General features: G+C 41.1%; 1 protein-coding gene across 1 annotated transcript; it reads right to left on the bottom strand.

Annotated features, from left to right (window-relative positions):
- Window positions 1-265: 265 nt before the first annotated feature.
- Window positions 266-23646, bottom strand: RDM1 (RAD52 motif containing 1). The gene is made up of 7 exons (XM_034415717.3): window positions 23419-23646; window positions 20566-20745; window positions 15370-15492; window positions 9467-9632; window positions 8809-8898; window positions 7491-7579; window positions 266-1484 (listed from the first exon to the last, which is right to left on the bottom strand). The coding sequence occupies exons 1-7, from the start codon at window positions 23506-23508 to the stop codon at window positions 1404-1406; spliced, it is 819 nt and encodes a 272-aa protein (XP_034271608.2). The 5' UTR covers window positions 23509-23646; the 3' UTR covers window positions 266-1403.
- Window positions 23647-25082: the final 1436 nt, after the last annotated feature.

Genomic DNA, 25082 nt, shown 5'->3' with positions numbered 1-25082 from the left:
GGAAGAAGGGTAGTAGCACATAAGACTTGTATACCCCCTCACAGTGCTACATAGCATTCTTTGATTTTATAATGTCAGCATATTACCCCTAACAATCTGGGTCCTCATTTTACCAGCCTTGGAAGTATGGAAGGCTGAGTCAACCTTGAACCCATCAGGATTGAACTCCAGACTACGGGCAGAGTTAGCTTGCAATACTACAGAATCATCCTGAGAAGAAACAGCAGATAAATTAGAAACAGAAACTTCACGTACAACAGCCAGCTTTCTTTCTTTGAACCTAATTAATTTATTGCATTTGTATCACATTGCAAGCAGCCCAATTCTTGGAGGCTTACATGAGTACTATCAGTGGGACAATTTACAATACCTATGGTAAATATAAAATCGAAAAATATAAAATCAACCTTGAGAATATTAAAAATGACAACTATGGAAAAAATAGCAATAACAACAAAAAACCATCCCAAATAAATTAAAATACTTTCCAGAACAACTTGATCTTAATCAGGGACATCAGCCTGATTTCCATAGGAAGTTTTTTCCAAAGAACATTAAAGTGAAAATCAGTAAATGATTGCTGGAGCTTTGTGGTCATTAAATTAACACATCATCTTGCAACAGTGATTTGCTATGGCTGTGTTGTTACATACATACATCCCAAAACCCAATTTTGAAGAAATGGACAAGGCAGCACAAAAATAATTATTTCATTTAATAATCGATTTAAATTACTTGCCTGTACAATAGTATGCTCCCATTTATAATATTGTGTGATCTCACTCTCTATCCACTGACTATTATTATATACAGGAACCTCTCTCACACACACAAACAAAAGCATATTGACCATAGCATCCCCCAGATATTTTATTTCTGGGATGGCATGAGGATGAATGGGAGCTATACTAGAGAGAAAGTCGAGGTAAAATAAAGGAGGAAAATAAAAATTAACCGTAAAGGGAGAAAATATGTCTCTTGCTTCTTCCTTTTTCAATTGTTTGTTCTATTTTTATTGGCCCACTCCCTCAGTTCCCAATGATTTGGGGGTGGGAGAGAATAATCACCCTATTGGACATTTATGATAGAAAGCTAGTATCCATTTTTTTGCTGCCTATAAAAAAATATATCGTCAAATCATATTTTCTATCAGTAAGCCACTTATTAGAAAAATATAAAAACCAGAAAAAATACTACTGCCTTTCCAATCATCACTAATTATAAATAGGCAATTAGTCAGAGCCCTGCCTTCTGATTGGTAGCTTGCATTTGGTAGCTTCATCACCCAAATGCTCCAAAAACAAGGAGAACCCAGTTCCAGGGTAATGCATAATGTACTTAGGAGAGAACAGGATGCCCTTCCAAATCAGCAAGAAGAAGACAGAATCTGTGTCAATAATCTGCTATTCTCCATCCGTGTTGAAATTGCACAAGCTCTCCTCTTCTCCTAGACGGTTTAGCTGTGAAAATGACAATTCAGTAACCTGGGAAGAGAGGGAAGAAAAGCTTTGATAATTTACAGGATAATTTGCAAAGGCTGAATTCTTCAATTGTCACAGATTTTTTAATACAGTACATCTTGAAAAAATCCAATCTCTTGGATGCTTTCTGTATAGTTTAACAGAAGGCCCAAACAGCAAGAATGGGCTCCTTTTATATACAGTTTCATTCTTTTTCCGTCTTTCCCTCTTTTCACAATGAACTCTTGGATTGACATAGGATGTTACTTACATCGATCCAAAGTTCTCCATCTTTCTGATAAAGTCTTGTTAAGATATCATACAAAGCTTTCTATAGTTGTTTTAGTATGTGAATCAAGCCACCCTAGTTTAAAAATGACAGCAGATGCGACTACTGAACCCAACCAACTATACCTAATAACTCAGTAACTACAACTAAACAAACCATGACTTATTGCACTCTGCAAATACTATTTTAAAAACATGGTTTAACTATGCAAACACATTCTAAAAGACCGACTGCTTGTTTTAATGTTCTACTCTAGCTCTGCAGATTTAGCTCCAAAAAAAAATCCCACAGTATTTGGACAATAAGTACATGATGAAACTATCTTATATTTCTCCACTTTGGGAAATAGGAGTGCAGCGTAAGCTGATCCCCCGGGTACATTTTATGATATGCTTTGTTCTGTTCTGTATTGGTCATTTTTAGTCATGCTTACATGCTGGCATAGCAACTAGGACACTTGATATATTTTTGTGTATACAGGTATGCATTGACTATTTCTTTTGCTGTCTTTCTTGCTATGCCCTATTTCAGAATTCCCCAACCTTTCTGGCTTTGTGGATTGCCGGGGAAGGGTGGGGAGAGAAGGGTATAGTCAGGGGTGGGTTCTAAATTTTTTTACTACTGGTTCTGTGGGCGTGGCTTATTTTGTGGGTGTGGCTTGGAGGTCATGTGACTAGGTGGGCGTGGCTAGCTGGTCAGAGTCATTTCTGGAAGGTCCTCGCACTTACCACCAGTCCTCGCACTTACGACCCGACTCATCTATTTGCTTTTAACACTGATCAGCTGTAGGACGGCCCTTTGAAGCCCCGCGGCAAGAGTTTAAACAGTTTTTTTCCCTCTAGTCATCAGCTGGGACTCAGGAGGCAGCAATAGATTGGGGCTGGGACCAAATAAAAGGTAAGAATAACATGGGTGGGTGGGTGGGAAGAACCGATTCGATGATGTCATATCGTCACCGCTACCGGCTCGGCCGAACCGGACCGAACCGGGAGGAACCCACCACTGGGTATAGTTCCATGCAAGTGGTGGGCAAGCACACATGTGCAGCTCTATTTGTGTGAGTGGCGGGCATGTGTGCTTGTCACACGTGCAAATGACACACACTAGCCTGCTGCTTGTGCAGGTGGGGATGTGTGCGCACACATGGCTGCTACTTCTGCGCCCGAATCCAAACAGTTCATGGCCTGATAGTAGGCTGCAGCCTAGCGGTTGGAGACCCCTGGCCTATTCCACAGCCAGTTGAAAAAATGGTTAGATCAGATTAAGAGGGCAGTTTCATCTTTGAAAAGGAAGAATAACCTTATGTGTCAGATCAGAGATGCAGCTAATTATAGACAGTTTCATGAGAGGCTGGACAGATGCTTCTAACAAACTCAGAAGATTTGATATTCTTCTATGCTTTTGTTGAGCTTCGATTCTTGTTTTATCAGGATTATCAGAATTGTATCTGGAGGATTTCAGGTTGAGGAGTGCTAATGGTGACAATTGTTCCCATTTATCCATTGGTCTCCAACATATGTTGCTTAGTGACTTTTTTCTTCTAAATACACAAGATCCATATTTAGCTACCATGGCTCTATAATTTTGCTTAAAGTGACTTTTGCCTAATACACAGCTTTTAGCAAAGATGGGTTGCAGTTTCCAGAATTTCCAATCTTTAGCTCTGTATTTTTTTCTAAGAGGACTGTCAACGTCATTTTAGAGTGGTCAAAGCTTGTCAAAGAAGCATAAATTCTCGAGCTTTTCCATACCCACACAATTTGAAATGAATATAGAGCCTCTGGGCAAATGAGGTAGACAACATTTGAAAGACTGCACAGGTTGATATATTTCTTGGCATTCTTGGAAAATGAATTGCAAAAGTTTAGTCATTTCACCAAGAAATGCTTCTTTCTATCATGTCCAATATATTGTAATAGGGGTTGTAGAGAAGCCTAAAGATGTGACACTTGCACCCTTTGCTTCTAGGGATGCTTATTAAACTGGAAACAATCTTTCTCCAGAATTCACCACTCGGATATCTGGTTGTGTTTCCACTGTCATCATAGGCGAGGACTGCAAGCTCTGCGGCCCTGCTCCGAGCTCTCCCCATCGGAGAGCTCCAAAAGGAGCCATAGCCACCTTGGAGGGGTGGTGAAGTAAAGGGGGGTGCCTTGCAGGTTGAGGAGAGGCACATCTCTCCTCCCTGACTTGGAAAATGCCGTTCATCTGAAGAGCAGCAGCAGTCAACATGGCTGCCATGAAGCTGGGGATAACCGAAGCACCTAAGAAAGTGCAGGAGCGAACAGATTGAACAATGATTGTTTCTGGGTGAGATGATTCTTCTTCTACTTAAAAATTGACCCCAAAGAAAATAAAAAATCCATGATAACAGAGTTCAAAAGGATAATTGTTTAAGCTGCAAAAATAAGCACTTCTGAGATCTATGATGAGTCGAGAGCGCCATCTACAGATCAAAAGAAAAGTGACTCCTAGACTCCTGGAAATTTACAGAGGAGGAAAGGGATATCTGATATCGAATGGAGGGCTGTGACCTTTAACTGTTTATTGTCTTACATTTACCAGAGGTGGAAATAAGTGAGACATTTTATAAAAGAAACTCTGGGTAACTAGAATAAAAGACCAAAATCACAGAGCAGATTCAAAGAATTCGGAAAATAGCTTGGATTATTAGAATATGGAGTAAATGTTGGAATTGGCTCGTCTAAATAAATGACTTTGCTTGGAAATAAATGGCTTTTGACTGAAATTAATATCTGCTGGAAAAAGAGGCACCATGGAAATCTGAGAGGAATGTGCCATCTACTAGTGATCGGAAACATATAATTTTGAAATCTTGAAATAAAATGAGATTTTTACTGTTTAATGTACTTATATTACTATCATGACTGGAACTGAAGGAACAGCTGTGGAAATGAGAGGACTTTTTAATGAGATGACTTTGTTGTTACAAAGTATAAAAATATCAATGGATGGTATAGACGAGAAAATGGAAAATATTCTGCAAAGAACAATAAATAAAGATCAAATGCCCAGGAACTGGTGGAAACAATAGAAAGATTGGATGAAATTGACTATGAACAGGGAAAAAACAGGGATCAGAAAAACCAGCAAATGAAGCAAGAGCTCGATGATGAGGAAGACCAGACAAATGGCAAGCAAAAGGAGCTGATGAAAAAACAGATGAAGTGGCAATATCAACAAATAAATCAAGGACTGGAGCAAAAAATAGGACTGACAAATCAGTCAATAAAGGAAGAAAGATCGAAAGAAATAAAACAGATAAATCAACAATTGGACAGACAGGAAGACATCTTTGATAAGGAGACTGAGACATGGGCAGGCATTTGGGACAATTGCCAGCTTAAGTTTGTACTGGGAGAAATGCTTAGACTGAACAAGAAAGACAGAGATAAAGATAAAGACGAGGAGTGTGGGAGGCAAGTAAAAAAATGGATAAAAATTGAAAAACTAAAGAGGAGAAGAGATGTTGGATAAAAAGAGCTGCCTTTTAAAAATTAAGGGAGCTTGTTGTCAGCTGATAGAGGCAGAAATAAAATTAGATAGGGGAAATATTAGAACGTATATTTTAATAGAATAAACAAAAATAATAGAAAGATTAGAGGTTTATAGATGCTAGGCATTTTTTTTCCTGCTGTTTAAATAATATTATGAGGATCACCTAAGTTTGATAAATGTGATAAGATTACTAATATTGTTATTGTCATTTGGATTAATATGAATGATGCCCAGAATCAACACTGTCCACATACAATATGGATGCATATTTAAAAGAAAAAATATAAAAATATAAAAACCAAACCAAAGAATTCACCACTCACAATCCTTCAAGCCTGGGAAGTCAGCAGTGCCAACCTGTATTGCTAAGAGCTGATGAGTGACTTGTTATACACTGTAGCATCTCTGGTTTCCAGCCCACTTGTCTCCCATCAATATCTATTTGGTCCAAGTCTGATAAACTGATAAATGTTCCAGCAATAATTGCATTCTAAAATGCTTGTAAGAGATAATTATTTCTATTAGTTCCTTTCAGTTTCCACACACTTATGATACCAAGAGATGAGGTTGCTAATTGAAAGCAAGTTGAAAGATGATGATGATGCTTGTTATTTGGAATGATTAAAGGATTGGATAACTTTGAAAAATCTAAGGTTGTTAGACCTTGAAGGTGATTTGAGATTTGGGTGGCATGCTTATTTGTGGTATGACAAAGTAAAAGATAACTCTGGTTTTAAGAATTGTATCATTAGGCAATCAATTGGGCGTGTATGGTAGAAAGACTGGCTAACAAAATGCCACTTTGGCTATCGCCCCATGGAGTACTACATAGGAAAGAGATGTTATTGGAATGCAAATGGATGACATATTGGGATTTATTGACATTTAAAGAAGAGGAACTTAAGATAAAAACAAGAGAACAATTAGTAAGTGGAAGATTTGTTGTGATTGGTTTAATTATTATAGAATTTTTGAAAAGATTTAAACTTCATAAAACTAGTTGTTTTTTGTTTTGTTGAACTGCAGATCAATTTATGTTCTAGTGTTGACCCCCTGATTAATAAAAGTATATACAATGGTTACTTAAAAAGATGAATCTGAAAGATGAATATGTCAAAGACTGTATGGTAAAGTGGGTGAAAAATTTGGGGTATAACATAGAGCTGGATAAATGAGAGAATGTATGGACTAATGGTCCAAAATTTACTTTGAATTACTTTGAAAGGAAATTTTTATAAAATGATACCCTGTTTCCCCCAAAATAAGACATCCCCTGATAATAAATCCAATCGGTCTTTTGAGCACATGGCAATAAAGCCAAGCGCTTATTTCAGGGTTCAAAAAAATATAAGACAGGGTCTTATTTTCGGCGAAACATGGTATATCGTTGGTGTTTGAGCCCAGACAGACTCGTGTTGGAAATGTAAACAAAATCCAAGTACATTTTATCATATGTGGTGGTCTTGTAAACATGGTAAACTATACTGGATAAACATAATTATGATAATGCAGAAAATATTTAAGATACAAATACTAATGAAACCTGAAGCTTTTCTTGTAGCTATTAGGCATAAATCAATTAAAAAAACAGCTAAGCATGAGAAAGGAAAAGAGATGCCAATTGTTGAAGAATTTAAAGGATTTTAAAAGTGACTGAATTAAAGTTAAAACTGCAGGGATGGCAAAATTAACTGCCTTGATTAGAGACAAGGGACTAGACAATTTTATAAGGGATTGGAAGCTGTTTATGGACTTTTTACATGTTAACACAATCAAAAGAAAATTAACCGAAGGATTTGAAGATGAGTGTAATGTTTGAGCTAACCTGTTGACTTTTATTTCCTTTTTTACATATATGTTATGGTTAGATGTTGGGTCAATTTGATTATTAGACAGAGACTAACTCATCTGGAATATTTGTTTATTTAATATAGTATTTTTGTTAAATAAGGATGGAAAAGCTTATACTATTTGTAGTCCTGTTATGTAAGGGGAGAACTTAACAGGTGTTTTTTTTAAATTTACTTTTCAAGTGGATTTTTTTAATGTACAAGGTTAGATCTATTTAACATTGGATTGGTGGTAGTTGTAAACAAGATTTTTTTACCTCGTTAGTGCTGGGTGTTCATTTTTCTGTTTTGTATTTTATTCTTGTTGATAAAAGAAAAAAAAGAAAGCAACTTGAGGGTATACAAATGCATTAAAAAAGGGCTTCTGTTTACCTGAATGTGACCCCTGAGTTCCTCTTCTGATAAACAGTCAATGGGGTCCTTCTCAGGGCAGCTGTACTCTACTGCCAACTTCCCATTTTCTGAAAGAAACAATAAAAAATAAGGCCAACTTGAACAAATAAACCATAAACAAACGAACACAAATTTTGAAACATTTCTGAAATTTAGGATTTTATAGATTCTAAAATTAAGAACTAAAATTAATAATACTTTCTTATTATTTCTAAAGTGTTTATAATCAATGACTATAATCTGTTTATAATCTGTTTGAAAGTAAGATTTAAGATTAATTTTGATGCGATAGGAGAGATTTGTGGGGAGAATCTCCTGAGCAATGACTAAAGTTGTTTCTCAATAACAATCAACAGTAATGCGCCCCTGAAATATGACAGTGAAAGGAAAGATCAACTGGAAAATATTGGTTTGAGCATGAATATCTGCAATGTAAATATACCAACAAAATGAATCAGGAGTTCCCATGATGCAAGAAACATGAGAGAAATGAAGAGTCAGAGGATGAAGTTATTTTATGATTATTGACGTGCCTAAAACAACTTGAAGGCAAATAGAAAAACGACAAGGCACAGAGAAGGGATACATGGACACATGAAGCTAAATACATTGAGAAGAAAAAGCCAAAGTACAGAGCAGTTAAATGTATTCACAACAATGAGAAGAGTATGTTAAGAAGCCATTCAACTTGTATTCGCCAACAGCTCATTGGAATAACGGAAGCTCTTATTCAACTCATCTGGAGTTTGAAATTGCTACATTAAATGACATGAACAATTTGAGCCAAATTGAAGAAGTTTTAGAGAAAGTGTGTACAGAATAAATAAAAAAATGCTTCGCCTCAATTTAGCATGATGAATAAGATTACAATGAGCCTTGGCTTCGCACATTCTTTGCTTCTCTTTCTTATTAAGCTAGGCTTTCAAGAACCCTTAATGGGAAAACACTTCCATTTTTATTTGCAATTTTTTTGCTGTTCATACTGACAAAAGGAACATAAATTACACTAAGCTGTGATCCATATCACCACTGTCTATTGAACAAGCCAAATTGAGTTTCTGTATTATGTTAAGCTGCAAACAAACCACATACAGGTTTAGAACAAAGTATAAATTCAGGAAATCTGGTTAAGATTTGAAACAAGCCACTCTGAAAAAAGAAATTGAAGGTGTGACTTAGAGCAAGCAAATAGCTTGATATCCTTGGAATGTATATTTAATTATAAAAATATTCAAACGTATCCTTAGATGGGAGATGGAGGGAAGTACAGAAGGATAAGGAAGTTGGATGGCCTTGCCTAAGACTATGAAGAGTATTTTCCGAAATGCATCCGAAAGTGCCTGCTGCACTGCAAACCTCTGAGCATTGCGGGAGGCTGTGAGAAACCCTGAAAGACATAAATCCAAAATAAGATAATTGATTCAAATTTTCTTGATAGCTCAAGCACTGCTGAACATTTTTTAATCAATGTGAGCCCTGCCCCGGCAAAAAATGGCAGTTCTGATGCAATAGCCAGTTCAAATTTAATTCAGATTCAGTATATAAAAAATGTTGACATGAAAATAAATAAAGTTAATACAAATTGCTCTACTTATATGTTATTTACACTAGTCTTTTTATGTGACAAACACTGGTTTAACAGCCTTTTACCAGTGTAGTAGATTTAAACCTGGAGCATAGTGAATTTGACCACTATCTGGCTATGAAACTCTAAACGCTAAACCATAACTTAACATAAACCAAAGGCTGCTGTGCTTTTTATTGTAATGGAAATGTCATTGAAATCCATAACAGCCCTTCATCAAGAATCATCCCCAAATGTGATTCTTTCAGTGGGCAAAATCCCATCCAAGAAAGGAAAAATCCTATTTCTGACTGCACTATGATAGTATTACTTTAATACTGCTTTGGGTACTTCACTCTAGCCTTCTCTACTCTCTCCATTCCCATGTTACCTTGACTGGGGTTCACACGAAGTTCAGCCACACCCATCCCTCTGGTATAAATCCCATAATTTGGGATACTTAATTCTTGCACACAAAGGTATTTTGAATGATGGTCCCTGGGCAAAGTTCCTCCTTCTTCTTTCTCATCATCTTCAGAGCCAGGTACATTCTGCAGCTGTTCCATTATGCGAGTAATATATAGAAGAGAAAAAAAAGAGTCCATACCTTTATCCATCCTACGCTGGATTCTTTTTCATTCCCCTTCCCGTAATTCCATTGCAGAACATTTGCATTATGTAGGAAAGTGTTCTGCACCATGAGCGCAGTTCATATTTTGCTTGCATCCTTGGCAGCTCCCTATACTCATGGAACAAGAAGCACCTGGCCTCTCACATAGAGACAGAGTCTAGAACAAGTCAGGAGTGAGAACAAATAGAAGACTGCTCCCCTGTCTTCTGAAATTCAAGGAAGGAAGGAAGGAAGGAAGGAAGGAAGGAAGGAAGGAAGGAAGGAAGGAAGGAAGGAAGGAAGGAAGGAAGGAAGGACTCATTCATCTCTTTCACTGGCCTTGAAGGTATTTAAAAAAAAACATCTTGGACTAGCTTCTAAGAAGACCTTATCCCTTTCCTCAGGAGAGAAAAGGACTTCAGGGCCACACCATATAGAAGCAGTGACCAAAGTGGAAGAAAAAAAATGGATGGCTGGGCAAAACTCAATCAAAGCTTACAAGGGAGGATAAAACTTTTGGGGCCCACAGAGTGGTCCTTGTTACATCATTGCTCTGTGAACTGCACTGACTGCCAGTTTGTTTCCGGATGCAATTCAAGATGTCAGTAATCACCTTTAAAGCCCTTCATGACATAGGTCCAGGTTACTTGAGGAATTGTCTATCACAATGGGATTGGTCTGCCCCACCCATGCTAGCAGAGGAGGCATGCTGTGGGCCCCATCGGCCTGGCTGCTGGGGTCCAGAAGAGCCTTCTCTGCTGTTGCTCCTGCCCTTTGGAACATCTTGCCCCTGACAGTAACGTCAACTCCCACCCTCCTGACGTTCTGTAAGGACCCGGAACCTGGCTCTGTCAGTTATCCTGGGGCTTCAATAGTAGGGGTGTCACACTAGTGGTGCTTAATAACAAATCCCACCAACCTCCATGCTCATCCTGCTCCCTCCACATCTCTTAGTTGATAATTTGTACCTTTATAGTATTTTATTCATATTATAGGCATATTTATCCTTCTTAACATTGTAAGCTGCCCAGAGTCACCCTGTGATAAGATGGGCAGCAAACAAATCTAAATAAATAAATATCTAAATGGATAAGTAAACGAACAGGCCCTCGTCACCTCCCGTCTGTACTGTAATGCTCTCTACATGGGGCTCCCCTTGAAGAGCACTCGGAGGCTCCAACTGGTCCAGAATGCGGTCGCGCGGGTGATTATGGGAGCAATACGGCGCACCCATGTAACACCTCTCCTGCGCGAGCTGCACTGGCTCCCGGTGGTCTTCCGGGTGCGATTCAAGGTGTTGGTTACCATCTTTAAAGCACTCCATGGCTTAGGACCTGGGTATTACAAGATCGCCTTTTGCTACTGATAGCCGCCCACCAGCCAATACATTCCCACAGAGAGGGACTCCTCAGGGTGCCGTCGGCCATACAATGTCGACTGGCGATCCCCAGGGGGAGAGACTTTTCTGTGGGGGCACCTGCCCTCTGGAATGAATTGCCCCTGGAGTTACGGATGATCCCTGACCTACGCGCCTTTCGCTGTGCCCTCAAGACCTTATTATTTCAACAAGCTGGGCTGGCCTAAACATGAATTTTAATGGTTGTTTTAGTTTTTAATAAGACTGGGGCCAAATTATTTAATATATTTTTTAATTGTTTTAAAAATTTTTGTATATATGTGTTTTAGTTTTGGCTGTGCACCGCCCTGAGTCCTTTGGGAGAAGGGCGGTATTAAAATTTAAATAAATAAATAAATAAATAATAAGAAAACAAATCAACATCCAGAGATGAAGAAGTACAACTACCAATATAGATTTGCCTGAATTAATATTTTTCTCCAAACACTTCTTAGAACATCAGTCCTGTAAGTAGAAAATGAACATTTAAATTATGTATCAAAAAGAATTAGTTTAAAACATCTCTCCATGTTAGCATAGTATCACCTATAATTTAATTACATCTTCCTTATGTTAGCCCCAACGCGCAGCTGTGTGTCAGCGCTGCCATTCCGGTGGGTATGGGGGTTCTGGCAGAGCGGCAGCTCCCATGGCACCCTGGCTCCTCAGCTTACCTCCTGGCCACCAAGCAATGTGAAGATCCCTCCTTGTCTGCCTCTTCGTCATCTCCAGGCCTGGCAGCAATCTTTCAGAATGGACTGGACAGCGAGTGCAGCTGGAAGCTGCTGATTGAGCAGCTGTTGGGGGAGGCTGAGACATTGAAAGGTTTGGAAACAGCTGTAATGATGGCTAATCTGGAGGAGTAGCCAACAAGCTGGGAGCGTGGGGGAGTAATGCCTAATTGCAGTATCTAAGGGAACAATGATTAATAAGTGGGGAGGAGACGGGTTAAGGGTCACCTGGGTGATAAAGCTTTATAAGGTGGTGGGGAGCACAAAGCATTCACTCCAACAAAATCTTCCTGTATTGATTTATGGATGTTAGTTTGTGCCGGTAAAGGATTCAAACCATCATTTGTGTGTGTGGAGTTTTCTTTATACACCTGACAGTTTGTTGGAGCTCACAACAACTACCATGGCTGAAGGTGGGTGTCAGGGTTGGAGACTGCAGACTTGGAGGAATCCGTGGCAGCCACAGAGGTTACTGTGCTGGAGGCTGTGGAGCCAGCAGAGGAATTGCTGGCCAAAGCAACTGCCCGGTCTTGGGGCAATGAATATTGAAAGACCAGGAGGGTTTGGAGTCTGGGCAGCATGGAACATATGATTGGTGGCTGAGGGCTCTGGGGCCAGGGGATTATCAGGCCCAACAGTCTGTTGGTCACCCCTTCTGGGGTCCCTTTCTCTCAATGGAGGGAGAAGAGGTATCTCGGTTGTTGACTGGAGTTACTCCACAGTGGTGGGCAGCCAGATGTTGGACCTTTTACAAGAGATGTTTGGGGCTGTGGGGTTTAGGGGTGCAGGCCAGACCAGGGACTGGCAGACATCCATGGCAGCGGCTCATCCTCCGCAGGAACAACACCCTCCTCTAGGTGCTGTGCCTAGCCGTCTCCGGGAGCCCAGGGAGGGGCAAAGCCCCATGAGAGTGCAGGACCATAGGCCCCGAACAGATATGGCACAGGCAAGCCAAGTGTTGTATGCCTTGCAGGAGGACACGGACGACCCTTGGGGCTATCGGGGCCCAGGCCCAATGGCACGTACAGTTGCAGGCCAAGTGACACATACCCCCCAAGGCCAGCCTGCAGTGGGGTGTTGGGATCCACCAGCCATTAGATCAGCATTCGACAGGAGTGAGGAAAAGGTGGCACTTTTTATAGGGCAAGTACTAAACCACATGGATAGGTACGGCCACCTCTATAACTCCCAGTGGGACTGAGTAATGGCCGTTATGGCGGAGATGGAGGGGGAGGCTGCTGTTTGGGTGGCTGACCTGTATGGAGAGCACGCCAAGGAATTAGGTGACCTTGGCCTTTTCCTGGCTGCTCTCCGGGATCGCTTCGAGGATACTACCAGGGCCCAGCAGGTGGAGGCGGACTTGTAAGTGTCAGACAAAGAGGAGGGCCTGCTAAGGAGTACATTCGGGACTTCAAGAGTCTGGCAGGTAAAGTCCAAGGTTAATAGAATGCCTATTAATCCATCGTTTTCGAAAAGGTCTCGACCGTACTCTACGGCATGCTTGTCTGTGTAGGGGTTTGCCTCACTGCCTGACGGCCTGGTATCAGGTGACTACCGAAATGGGACCTGAATTTCGTGAGGAAAGGGCGAAAGGGTCTGTTTGGGTTCAAAAAGCCCGTTTCGTCCCCCAACCTCAATGTTCGAAGTCAGTGGACAACAGTGCCACCTCAAAGGGTGGTGGAGCCCAACACACCGATACCCATCAAACCCCCTTTGACATGCTTCCGTTGCGGGAAGCTGGGGCATAGAGCAGCCAAGTGCACAGATGGGGACCAGAGGAAGTCCATCGGTACCCGCTGTACACAAACAATGACGGCGAGAAAGAACATAAAGGGCACCCCGGAGAAGGGGGACACAACAGACAATGCCTATGACCCCGAGTGTGGTGACGGTTAGCCCCGGTGAGGAGTCAACCACGAGCAGCAGCGAGGAGGAGGCTGAGCTGGACCCAATGATAAGCTTGCCCGTTAAACCGTTCATTATTCCATTAGCGTTAGAAGCACGGGTACGAAGAGATTGTACAGCCTTGGTTGACACTGGCTGCACCAGGGGCTTAATGAACAGGAGGTTGCCACAGGATTGGGGGTGATAAGAAACTCGGACCTAAATACATAGGAACCTTGACCATCATCCGGGGGATAAATCCGGATAAATCCCCAGCTGCTGGGGAAGACCCATCCGGTGTTCCACAGCAGCCTACTCAAGCCAGTCCTCATCTCTGCATTAAGGGGACCTGATGTACTACCACCACAGCCTGTTATTGGGGGCGGAGGGGGGGGGGCGAAGACACACCGCAATTTGAGGTGGAAGATATCCTAGATACGAGATGGCACAGAGGAAGACTCCAATATATGGTAGTATGGAAAGGGTATCCACTCTCAGAGGCCTCCTGGGTACCCAGTGATGACATGAACGCCCCCAGACTAACTGTAGCATTCATCGACGAAATCCAGAGAAACCAGAGTGGAAAATAGCCTGGGCTTGAGCTCACTCTGCCGTTTGTGTTCCAGGTCCCAAATTCCTGGTGGTTGTGGTGGGGGGGCAGCATGTCAGCCCCAACGCGCAGTTGCGTGTCGGGGCTGTCATTCCAGTGGGTGTGGAGGTTCTGGCAGAGCGGCAGCTCCCATGGCACCCTGGCTCCTCAGTTTACCTCCTGGCCACCAAGCAATGTGAAGATCCCTCCTTACCTGCCTTTTCATCATCTCCTGGCCTGGCAGCAATCTTTCTGAATGGGCTGGACAGTGAGTGCAGCTGGAAGCTGCTGATTGAGCAGCTGTTGGGGGAGGCTGAGAGGCCGAGTGTCACAGGGAGGTTTGTAAACGGCTGTAATGATGGCTAATCTGGAGGAGTAGCCAGCAAGCTAGGACCGTGTGGGAGTAATGCCTAATTGCAGTATCTAAGGGAACAATGATTGATGAGTGGGGAGGAGCTGGGTTAAGGGTCACCTGGGTGATAAAGCTTTATAAGGTGGTGGGGAGCACAAAGCATTCACTCCAACAAAATCTTCCTGTATTGGTTTATGGATGTTAGTTCGTGCCGATAAAGGATTCAAACCATCATTTGTGTGTGTTTTCTTTATAAACCGGAACCTGACACCTTACCTGTTTTCTAGACACATTGGAGTAGAATATTTTCCCACTCTATGCCAGCATGGATAGGGAAAATGGGAATTGCATCTGGAGATTACTGGACTGTGGTAATTTAATTTACACGTGTCAACATGTGGCAAGTTTAGGTCACTTTGATCACATGTGGTCAACTACTAAACAATGTTTTCTCTTGTCCTGGTGGTGCAACAATTAGAATGCAGTATTGCAGGCAAACTCTGCCCACTGCCAGAAGTTTGACACTAAGAGGCTCAAGGTTTACTCAGACCTCCATTCTTCTGAGGTCAATAAAATGAGGACTCAGATTGTTGGGAGCAATATGCTGACACTGTAAACTGCTGTAAAGCACTATGAAATGGCATATGAGCCAATTGTTTTGCTATTGCTATATTTAGTCTTAGCACCCTTATGAAAATAGAAAAATAAGAAACAAAATGAAGTCATTCTTACAGTGATGATTCGACTGGACCAACCATTGAAACCAAGGTAGTAATTCGCTAATTCTTGGCTTTTGTAACTGTTCAAAGGTAATGTTTGCTTTGCAAGGGCCCTCTGTCTGGTACAAATGCAAACCTGAAAAACAAGAATTCGATGTCTCATTAGAGGGGAGTACAGACACCCACCCACCCCATTTTTTCCCAAAGGAAATGAAGCCATCAAAAACTGAATTTCATTCTTGCTAAGAACCTAACAGGAAAGATACTACCAACAATCCATCCACGTATTTTCCTGTCTTTTACAAATAGATAAAAAAGATGGACATATTTTAATACCATTTTCTTTGTTCTTCATAAATATTTAATATTTTTCAATAAAACATGTAGAAATTGGAAAGAAAACTGTTTGTTATCAATATAAGAACTGATAAAATAAAACTTCATTCCATGACTAACTTGAAATGGTTGCCTTCAGATATGCTGAATTTTAACCCATATAATTTTTAGCCAACACATCTTTTTTGCCAAGTTTTTTATTTTTTTTTACAAACATATCAATGCACGAACAGTGTGGCACCTGGGTATCTTGCATTCTAATACAAATAGAACTAGTAAAACTAATCATAATTATTACAATCAACTTATATATTTCTAATAATACACATTTATATTAAGTTATAGTTATTCAATTATTCCATATTTTCCTGTTATTGCTTTTATTTTACTATATAATAGTGTATACACTAATATTCCCCTCTTATTTCTATCTCTTATTCTAACTTTTAATCATATCACCGTTTATTTAAAAAACTTTTTTTTTCTGTTCTACCTAACTTCTAGTCGTGTCACCTACCTAAAAAAAGAAAAAAAGCAAAGCAAAGCAAAGCAGAACAACAACAAAAAAGAGAAATTGTCTATCCAGTCTCTTGCCGGCTTCAATACTTTAATCGCTATGCTTTTTTTCACTTGCCTTCTATATTCCTTTCTTGGATCTTTATCTCTGTTTGTATCTATTTCTTGGCTGTTAAAACCAAATGTTTCTCCCACCTCTCCCCTCTTCCACTGCCTAGTTTCCAAAATTTCCACCCAGGCCCCTATCTCCCTTTCAAAAATATCTTCCTGTATCTCCAATTCTCTTTTCAACTCTCTTAATGTATTTCCCCCCTCTGATTTAATTCATCAGTCACTATTATTTTCATTGTCCTCCTTGTCTTCTTCTTTTATTCTCTGGTTCTTTGGCTCAATCTTTTCCTCCATCTCTTCTGTTGGCTCCTCCCTTTCCTGGGTGTCTTGGTCTTTACTCATCATCCCTTGTATAGTATTTTCCATTTTTTCCATAACCTCCCTAAATCCTTTCTCCATGATGTCCTTTGTTTTGAAAAAGTAACGCCACCTCCTTCAAAGTTCCACTCATTTCTTCCTTATAAAGCATCTTATTTTGTTTTTTTTAAAAAAATCAACTTTTGTCCAGCAGTCCAAGAACTATTTATTCAGTCCTTATATTGCCCTTCAAGGAGTGCACTAATCAGTTCCATTTAAATAGTTCCAGAAGTTATCAAAAGCCTCTTTGCTTTATGGGTTCAATCTTCTAGCATAACATTCAGGAGTCCCTTTAATTAAATAGCTTCCTTATTTTCGTATTTGAGTCTCCAGTAGTTATGGGGTAGTTGGGAATAATCCAGTATATATTTCCACAGTCCTTCATATAAATATTTCCAGACTTGAAATTTTTTCTTTTGTCAGCAGGTGGCACTCTCAACTTAGATTTCAGTATTGCCACTAATCAATCGTCATTTTAGTTGTAAATCAATTATAAAAGCAGAATAAGTTTATAAATAAATGATTCCAGCATTTTAAAATGCCTCCCCAGTAGCACATTTTCCCAGTTTAAGAGTGCATTTTTCTGTATATTTCAAAATTTATTATTTTTCTCTCTTGCGTTTTCCCCTTCCAGTCTGGTATTTTCTCAGAATGCTTAGACGCTGCTTTAACAAATAATTCTGAGCCAACAGTTCTAAATTATTCCTTGGGGTTAAGTTTAGGCAAAAAGGAATCCTCTCCCCTAGTTCCAGTCACAGTTCACTACTTCGCTGCAGCACCAGTCTCAGTTGTTCTTCAGTTATCCCAGCTTTGTGGCAGCCATCTTTAGGCTGCCTCTTCTCCTTGCTGTGGCTGAGAGGGAAAAAGAACCCCGGGTCAGACAGGAGAGTTGCGACTCTCCTCGACCTCACAGGGCGCCCCTTTTTGCCACATCAACCGGAAGGTTTAGCCAACACATCTTGATACTGTAGCATTTCATATTCTAAGATAGCTCACCATTTCAATCCCAAAGCTGTACCTGTTCCCAAAGTTTGCAAATGGACCACTTGTATATAGTCAACAGTCCACAATTCAGCATTCTGGGATATTCAGAAACTTTGAGGAGACTGACCCTCTAAGAGAGCAAGGAGAGTCAGCATGGATATATTATATCACCTGCATACTGTTTTTGGTGTTCAGCAACTTTTTTAACATCTTCCAATATCTTCCCACATACATACACTCCAGGAAGGCCTGGCGGAACGCTGTCCATGGCTTGGGTCCCCAAACTTTTGGACCTCAGGAACCACCAAGTTCATAATTTTAAATCCCGCGGACCACTAATACGAATCCAGCGCGCTCTTGCTGAAGCGCCTGGACTCCCAGTGACGGGATGGGCTCCTTCAAGTTGTGGTCGTAAATCAAGGACTACCTATAGTCTAGTCCAGTTTTCCTCTGAGCCTCTGCTGTATTCTCTCTTCTTTGGCTGCTATCATAACCTAGCCCTCTAGTACCAACTCCATCCTTCCTGTCCCATCCTTAGCAGGGAGGCCAACAATGATCTATTACTTCAGCAGCTACTGTTAAGAGTTAGAAGAGGATTAAGCTGCTAAGAAAGTAGGGTCAAACTATGGCTGCCTTTCCTAGCTTCTTCCAGGAAATTAAAACAGAGTTCTAAAAAAGAGGGGTTTTTTTTGCATCTCATGCTAAGCTCTACTAAAAGTACACATATAAACTGGGTGAAACCAGGCTTAATAGCAGTGGCTGTGAGAGGGGTCTTAGAGTCTTAGTGGACAAACAGCTAAATATGAGCCAGAAGTGTGCAGCGGCAGCCAAAAAAGCCAATGCAATCCTAAACTGCATTAACAGAGGGATACAATCAAGAGAAAGTGAGATACTAATACCACTCTATAAAGTCCTAGTAAGACCACACCTAGAGTAGTGCATCCAGTTTGGTCACCACGCTATAAAAAAGATGTTGAGACTCTAGAAAAAGTGCGGAGAAGAGCAACCAGGATGATTAGGGGACTGGAGACTAAAACATATGAAGAACGGTTGCAGGAACTGGGCATGGCTAGTCTAGTGAAGAGAAGGACCAGGGGAGACATGATAGCAGTCTTCCAATATTTGAGGGGCTGCCACAGAGAGGAGGGGGTCAAGTTATTTTCCGGGGCACCAGAAGGCTGGACGGGGAATAATGGAAACTGACCAGGGAGAGATTCAACCTAGAAATGAGGAAGAACTTTCTGACAGTGAGAACAATCAACCAATGGAACAGAAGTTGCCTTCGGAAGTTGTGGGAGCTTCATCACTTGACACTTTCAAGAAAAGATTGGACTACCATTTGTCAGAAATTGTATAGGGTCTCCTGCTTGAGCGGGGGGTTGGACTTGATGATCTACAAGGTCCCTTCCAACTCTGTTAATCTGTTCAGGAACTCTCCCTCCTCTCTTTCTCTCCCCCACACATTCTCTCTCATCTCTTTTTCTCTCCCCCCCCCTCTCTCTGATTCTGATTCTCTCTCATTCTCTCTTTCTCATTCTCATTCTCTGTCTCTTTCTTTCTCTCTCTCTTTCATTCTGTCTCTCTCTCATTCTCTCTGATTCTGGTTCTCTCCCACTTTCTCTCATTCTCTTTCATTTTCTATCTCTCTCCCCTCTCTCCCACTTTCTCATTCTCTCTCTTTCATTCATTCATTCTCTCTCTCTCTATTTCTTTCTTTTTCTCTCTGTCTCTCATTCTCTCTTTCATTCTGTCAGCATTCCAGGGAAACCCCAACTCCAAATAAAGACACGGAAGCAAGCATTTTCCAAAGTTCTCTTTACTAGAATAGGTAACCTGGCACATCTGGGAAATCCCGAATCTGAAAAGCTCGGGTTTTGACTTCAGTGAGTCAAAGCTCCCAAAACCATCCCCTTTCTCCCCAATCGATCACATGCTCCAATCAACGTCTGTTCCATCTTGACCCAGCCCCCTGACCACTCCTTCTCCAGATGCTGGATCACCCTGACCTTGATCAACAGGAAGAATGCTATTATATCTTCTAACCCCCTCTCCTAAATCCCCCCTCCTACTTTCCCACACATGAGGAGGTGGCAGCATTGAAGCTTCCGGCCTAATATGGCTTCCAAAGCTGACACATTCTCTCTCTCATTCTCATTCTCTTTCTCTCTCCCATCTCATGGGCCAGCCAGTGTCTTAGGGCTGAGAGGAAGTCAAGCATCTCTCCGAGAGACCAAGGTGCACGGAGCACCAACAAGGGCGGGAAGAAACGCCCACGAGATCCAGCAAGAGACTAAGCTTTTTTCCTGCTCTAGAATATGGAGCGAATCTCCATGTCCTGCCCTTCCCTTCTCAGGCCAGGCGAGGAGTGACTGGGAAGGGAGGGTGAGAGGTGGGGACAGCCACTGGTGGGTTCAGCCAACAGGAAACTATAGCAGGGGAAGAAACAGCCCGGGGTTGCCGCCACCTGTTGCTTCCTCCCGCCTGCACCTCCCCCCTTGCACCATTACCTCATTCCGGCTGGCGAGGGCTGCGCTGCAAAACTGCAAGTTGCACGAACCTCCCTCTATGGCAGAGATTTACAGCCCACCATGAGCTGTCTGGCCAGTCCAGAGTCCATATTCCAGAGCTCTAGTCACAGGACTGGCCATTGCTCATCCCGGAGCAGCTCCTCCACCCGGGTGTGCCGTGGACCACCAAAATTTTCTCCCGGACCACCGGATGTGACCACTGGTCCATGGGGTCATGATGGGTCGGACACGACTTCGCAACTAACAACAACAACAATGAACATAACCACAGAGGTCTGTAAAGTTCAGGTATATTTCATTGCGTAAAACACCATTAAGCAAATCACAGTCTAATATGAGCTGTGGACTCCATGATCTTAGATGATGCAGTGACATACCTTCAGAGCAGTTTTCTGAAACAATGACCTCCCATTGCAAGCCTGTTGTGCCTTGCTGGCATCTCGGGCAGAGTAGAACCTAATAAAGGCATGATAACCAGGCCCAGCTACTGAAGCATTTCTGCAGAGTTTTACAGAGTAGAGCAGTCCAAAGGTAGAGAATATAAAATGGAGAGCATGCTGGAGGGGAAAAAAGGCAAACACATAAAGGAATCTATTAGAAAAGACAGTATTTGTGAAAAAGCTAAAGAGGGTCAGATCACGGGTTGTGAGCAACTAAGAGTCACAATTTTCCAGAAAGTTGATTAGGCTTGGACAGAAGGCAAATTGAAGACTGCTCATTCATGCTTTGTTGGGCAAACCTTGAATAGTGATTCAGTTTCATGCTGGTTGATGACTTCCAATATGCATACCTGTAATCTATAGAGTACAGGTAGTCTTCAATTTACAACCACAATTGAGCCAGCCCAAAATGTTTGTTGCTAAGTGAGACAGATGTTAAGTGAATTTTGCCCCATTTTACAACCTTCTTACCACAGTTGTTAAGCGATTCACTATAATTATTAAATTAGTAACATGGTTGTTAAGTGAATCTGGCTTCTCCATTGACTCTGCTTGTCAAAAAGTCACAGAAAGGGATTATATGACCCTGTCACAAACAGAAGCCAGTTGCCAAGCACAGCATTTTGATCACGTCACCATAGGGATGCTGCAACATTCATAAGAGTGAAAAACAGTCATAAGTCACCTTTTTCAATGCTGTTGTAACTTTGAATGGTTACTAAACAAACTATTGTAAGTCAAGGACTACCTGTATCTTTAGAGGTATGTAGGTCAGTAAAGTTTAATGTTTTTAGTTGTGAGCCCATCAACTTTTTCAAAAAGAAAGATTTTGTTGGATGCAAAGAGAAGTAGTAAAGAAGCTACCAATAGCATTGATAAAATAAGCCTAAATCTAAAAAATTGGATGGAAATTGCTTATCTATGAACTCAGAACAACCTTTTCAATGGTGAATTCTCAATTTCCTAGCTTAGAGATTCCTCCCCAATAGTGTCTATACCAATGATGGGTAACCTTTTCTGGACCGAGTGCCCAAAGCATGCATGCGCAGCCAAACTCCCAAAATGCAACGTGCGTGCGCCAGAGACCCGACAACCAGCTGGCTGGAGGGAGGCGTGCACGCATCCGCAGTGGAACTGAACTGGGGCAATGGCTTGTGTGGCCAGAGAGGGCGCTGCATGCCACCTGTGGCACACTTGCCATAGGCTCGCCATCACGGGCCTATGCAATTAAAAAAAACTATGTTTCACTTTTTAATATTTCAACAATTCAGTTATGCTAGTGGGACATCTTAATTAGTTTCGGTCTTGTTTCTTTTTTGATGTGGAGTGGGTAATTAGACATTGTTTGTTGGTTGGTTGTCACTTTTAATTTTAACTTTTAAATGTGTATTAAAATTGTGTTTTAAGCTGTCATGGGAAAATGTATTTTTTTTAACCATATCATTTATAGAAACAGATAAAACTGTCATTGACCCTACTTAGCTATATACTGCACCACCAAATTCTCAAAGAAGGTGGAACTAGGGGTGCTTAGTGTACTATACAGATAGTCGTAGACTTACAGTTCATTTAGTGACTGTTCAAAGTTATGATGGAACTAAAAATATGACAGTTTTTCATAGTTATGACCTTTGCAGTATTCCCATGATCATGTGATCAAAATTCAGATGTTTGGCAACTGGCTCATATTTATGACCTTTGCTGTATCCCAAGGGTCATGTAATCACCTTTTGTGACCTTCTTACAAGCAAAGTCAATGGGGAAGCCAGATTCACTTAACATCTGGATTATTAATTTATCAACTGCAGTGACTCACTTAACAACTGTGGCAGAAAGATTGTAAAATGGGGCAAAACTCATTTAACGAATGTCTCACTTAACAGAAATTTTGGGGTCAATCATGGTTGTACGTTGAGGACTACCTATATGTGCAAATCCCTGCCATAAATCAGACATCGAGAATTTTTTCCAAGCCCTATCTATTTCCTTAAGGACGTTTTTTCAAGAGTTTTCTTGTTTATAACAAGAATATACTTCATTACAAACTTTGTTTAAAAATAAGGTAAAATTAGTCAGTCTGAGGCAACAAAAATCAAGCCTTGTAAAAGAATGGAAGTCCATGTTTTTAGACAACAGCTAACTTCTGTTGCATTTTACTTTATGAATTTATTTTTCATCTTTCAATAGAATATGATTTGGAAACTTAAGGCACAAAATATGGGTCAGCCGTGTGCCAAATAAACAGCCAGGCCTATATAGACCGGTTTTTAGAAAGGAAGTTTTAGATGGAAGCTCACTCGACCGAGGCACAATTTGAAAACTAGCTTCGGCAAATTTTAGGTACCTTAAATATGCTATAAGGCGAGTATCATAAATTCAATGAATTGAAGCCTGAAAAAAAGGACGAATTGCTTGCGCAAAGCGTAGTGTGTAGTTTTACTGAGAATATACACACTCGCCTTCACTCCCGCCGTCCTCGAAGGGGCAACGGCACCAAAATGCCGCTAGACCCAGCGTTCCCACGTTGAGAAGGCGGGGGTTGCTGTAACAGCCCCAACGCTTAAGGCGGGAAGAAGGCGTTTTTCAAACACGGTTCCCACAAGCTCGAAGAACTTCCTTGCCAATAAATATTCTAACAAAGAAGCAGCGGACGGAGAGGTAGCAACAACTGCTTTTGCTGGCTTACACAAATGCATTGAAAAAAAGCGTCCCGGAAACTTTGAAAAGATGTCAACACCCGGGGTGAGAAATGGTTGGAGCAAAACCCAGCCTTGCTTTTTCGATACTTGCCTCCGACTCCTCCGACTCCAACCCCAAGACTAGAAGAGTCCGGCCGTTCCCCGGGGGGACGCGGAACTCCAGAATCTCAGCCATTGTCATGCACGACCGTCGGCGGGGGGGAAAGGAGTAAACTCAGAGTTGGGAAGACAATCCTTCCCTTTCCGCCTAAAGGAGGGGAATGGATGTCACGAACTTCAGCACTTCTGCAGCTCGTCCGGATTCAGCTCGGAGATTGGTGGGAGAAAATGAAGCCACGTGATGCAGGAAGAGACGTCCCATTAAAAGAAGCGAGACTTTTAAGTGTCAGAGCGAATAAACTTGGTCTTAACAGTTGGCTTTGGAATGTGTTTTCTCCAATAATTTGGAAGCGAAGGCAAGCAAAGCAAGGGCGAGGGAGGAAAAGAACTCCCATGTAAAGGACGATATTTCCCAAGGCCCTGGTTTTTCTTTCCTAGAGTTGAAATCGGGAACGCATATACAAACGCTACGAAATCCCTGGGCTTGTTTTACTCTTGCGTAAGAAAGGCGATCCGTTTTTCTTCTCGGATGCTGTTCTCTTATTTGTCTTCACTTTCTATAAAATAATCCTCAATCACAATTGAGCCCTAAATTTCTGTTGCTGAGGGGAGACTGAGTTTTGCCTTGTTTTTTTGTTCTTTTTTGCCACAGTCAAGTGAATCACTGCTGTTAATAAATGAATTAACATACTTAAGTGAACCTAGCTTGCCTTTTAATTTTGTTCGTCAGACGTTTGCAAAAGATGATTACATGATCCCAGGATACTGCAACAATCATAAATATGAACCTGTTGCCAAGCATCTGAATGTTGGTGATCGTGGGGTTACTTCAATGGTCATAAATGTGAAAGACTGTTCACAAGTCACTTTTTTCAGTATCCTCATAACTTCAAACAATCACTAGACAAATGGTAGTAAAGAAGGACTACCTATACACTATACATCAGCCCTGAAATTATTATAAAATGCTCAGCTATTCATCTGTTGGTTGAATCAAGTCATTGTGGTTGTAAGTCGTAGATCTTTTACTCAAACTAATACTGTATTAATATCAGTTTAGTAACACAGTTTAGGGCAACTCATGAATTTAATCAAAAGACCCAAGGAGTTTACACTACTAAAGGGAAACAGTAATAAGAATATAATAATACTAGAATATAATGAACTGGTATACTAGAATTAGTAGAAACTTGTTATTCTTTAACCATTAGGTTCCTGTAATACATATATAGCCTTTGTATTTGTATAACACATATATATTGTACCTTTATATCTGTAACACAAATATGCCTTTGTATTTGTATCACATATATTATGCCTTTATTTGTATCTCCTGTAACAAACATATTCTGTTATTAGGCCTCTGTAATGTATCTGGTGTTTGTCAAACATATGTCCCTGCCATTTGATCTGAACCCATATCAATCTTCCTTATTTTTCTCGTTCCATCGAAGAGCATGGTACTATCTCAGTTGGAACTGCAGACATCATCCGGATGATAATTTACACTTCAGCCCTAATTTACACTTTTGATCTGTTCCCTGCAGCCCAGGGGGCCAAATGAGCAATTGGGAGAACAAAGGAATGCTCAAGGAAGAGATAATGCTAATTGGGAGGCTTCTATTCCTTTGCAGGGCAACAAAGAATACACAAACC

The sequence above is a fragment of the Pantherophis guttatus genome, chromosome 4, assembly GCF_059756535.1.
Source record: "Pantherophis guttatus breed Tessera chromosome 4, ASM5975653v1, whole genome shotgun sequence".
NCBI classification, from domain to species: domain Eukaryota; kingdom Metazoa; phylum Chordata; class Lepidosauria; order Squamata; family Colubridae; genus Pantherophis; species Pantherophis guttatus.
The sequence above is the reverse complement of the archived record's forward strand: the minus strand, read 5'-3'. Positions and strand labels throughout refer to the sequence as shown.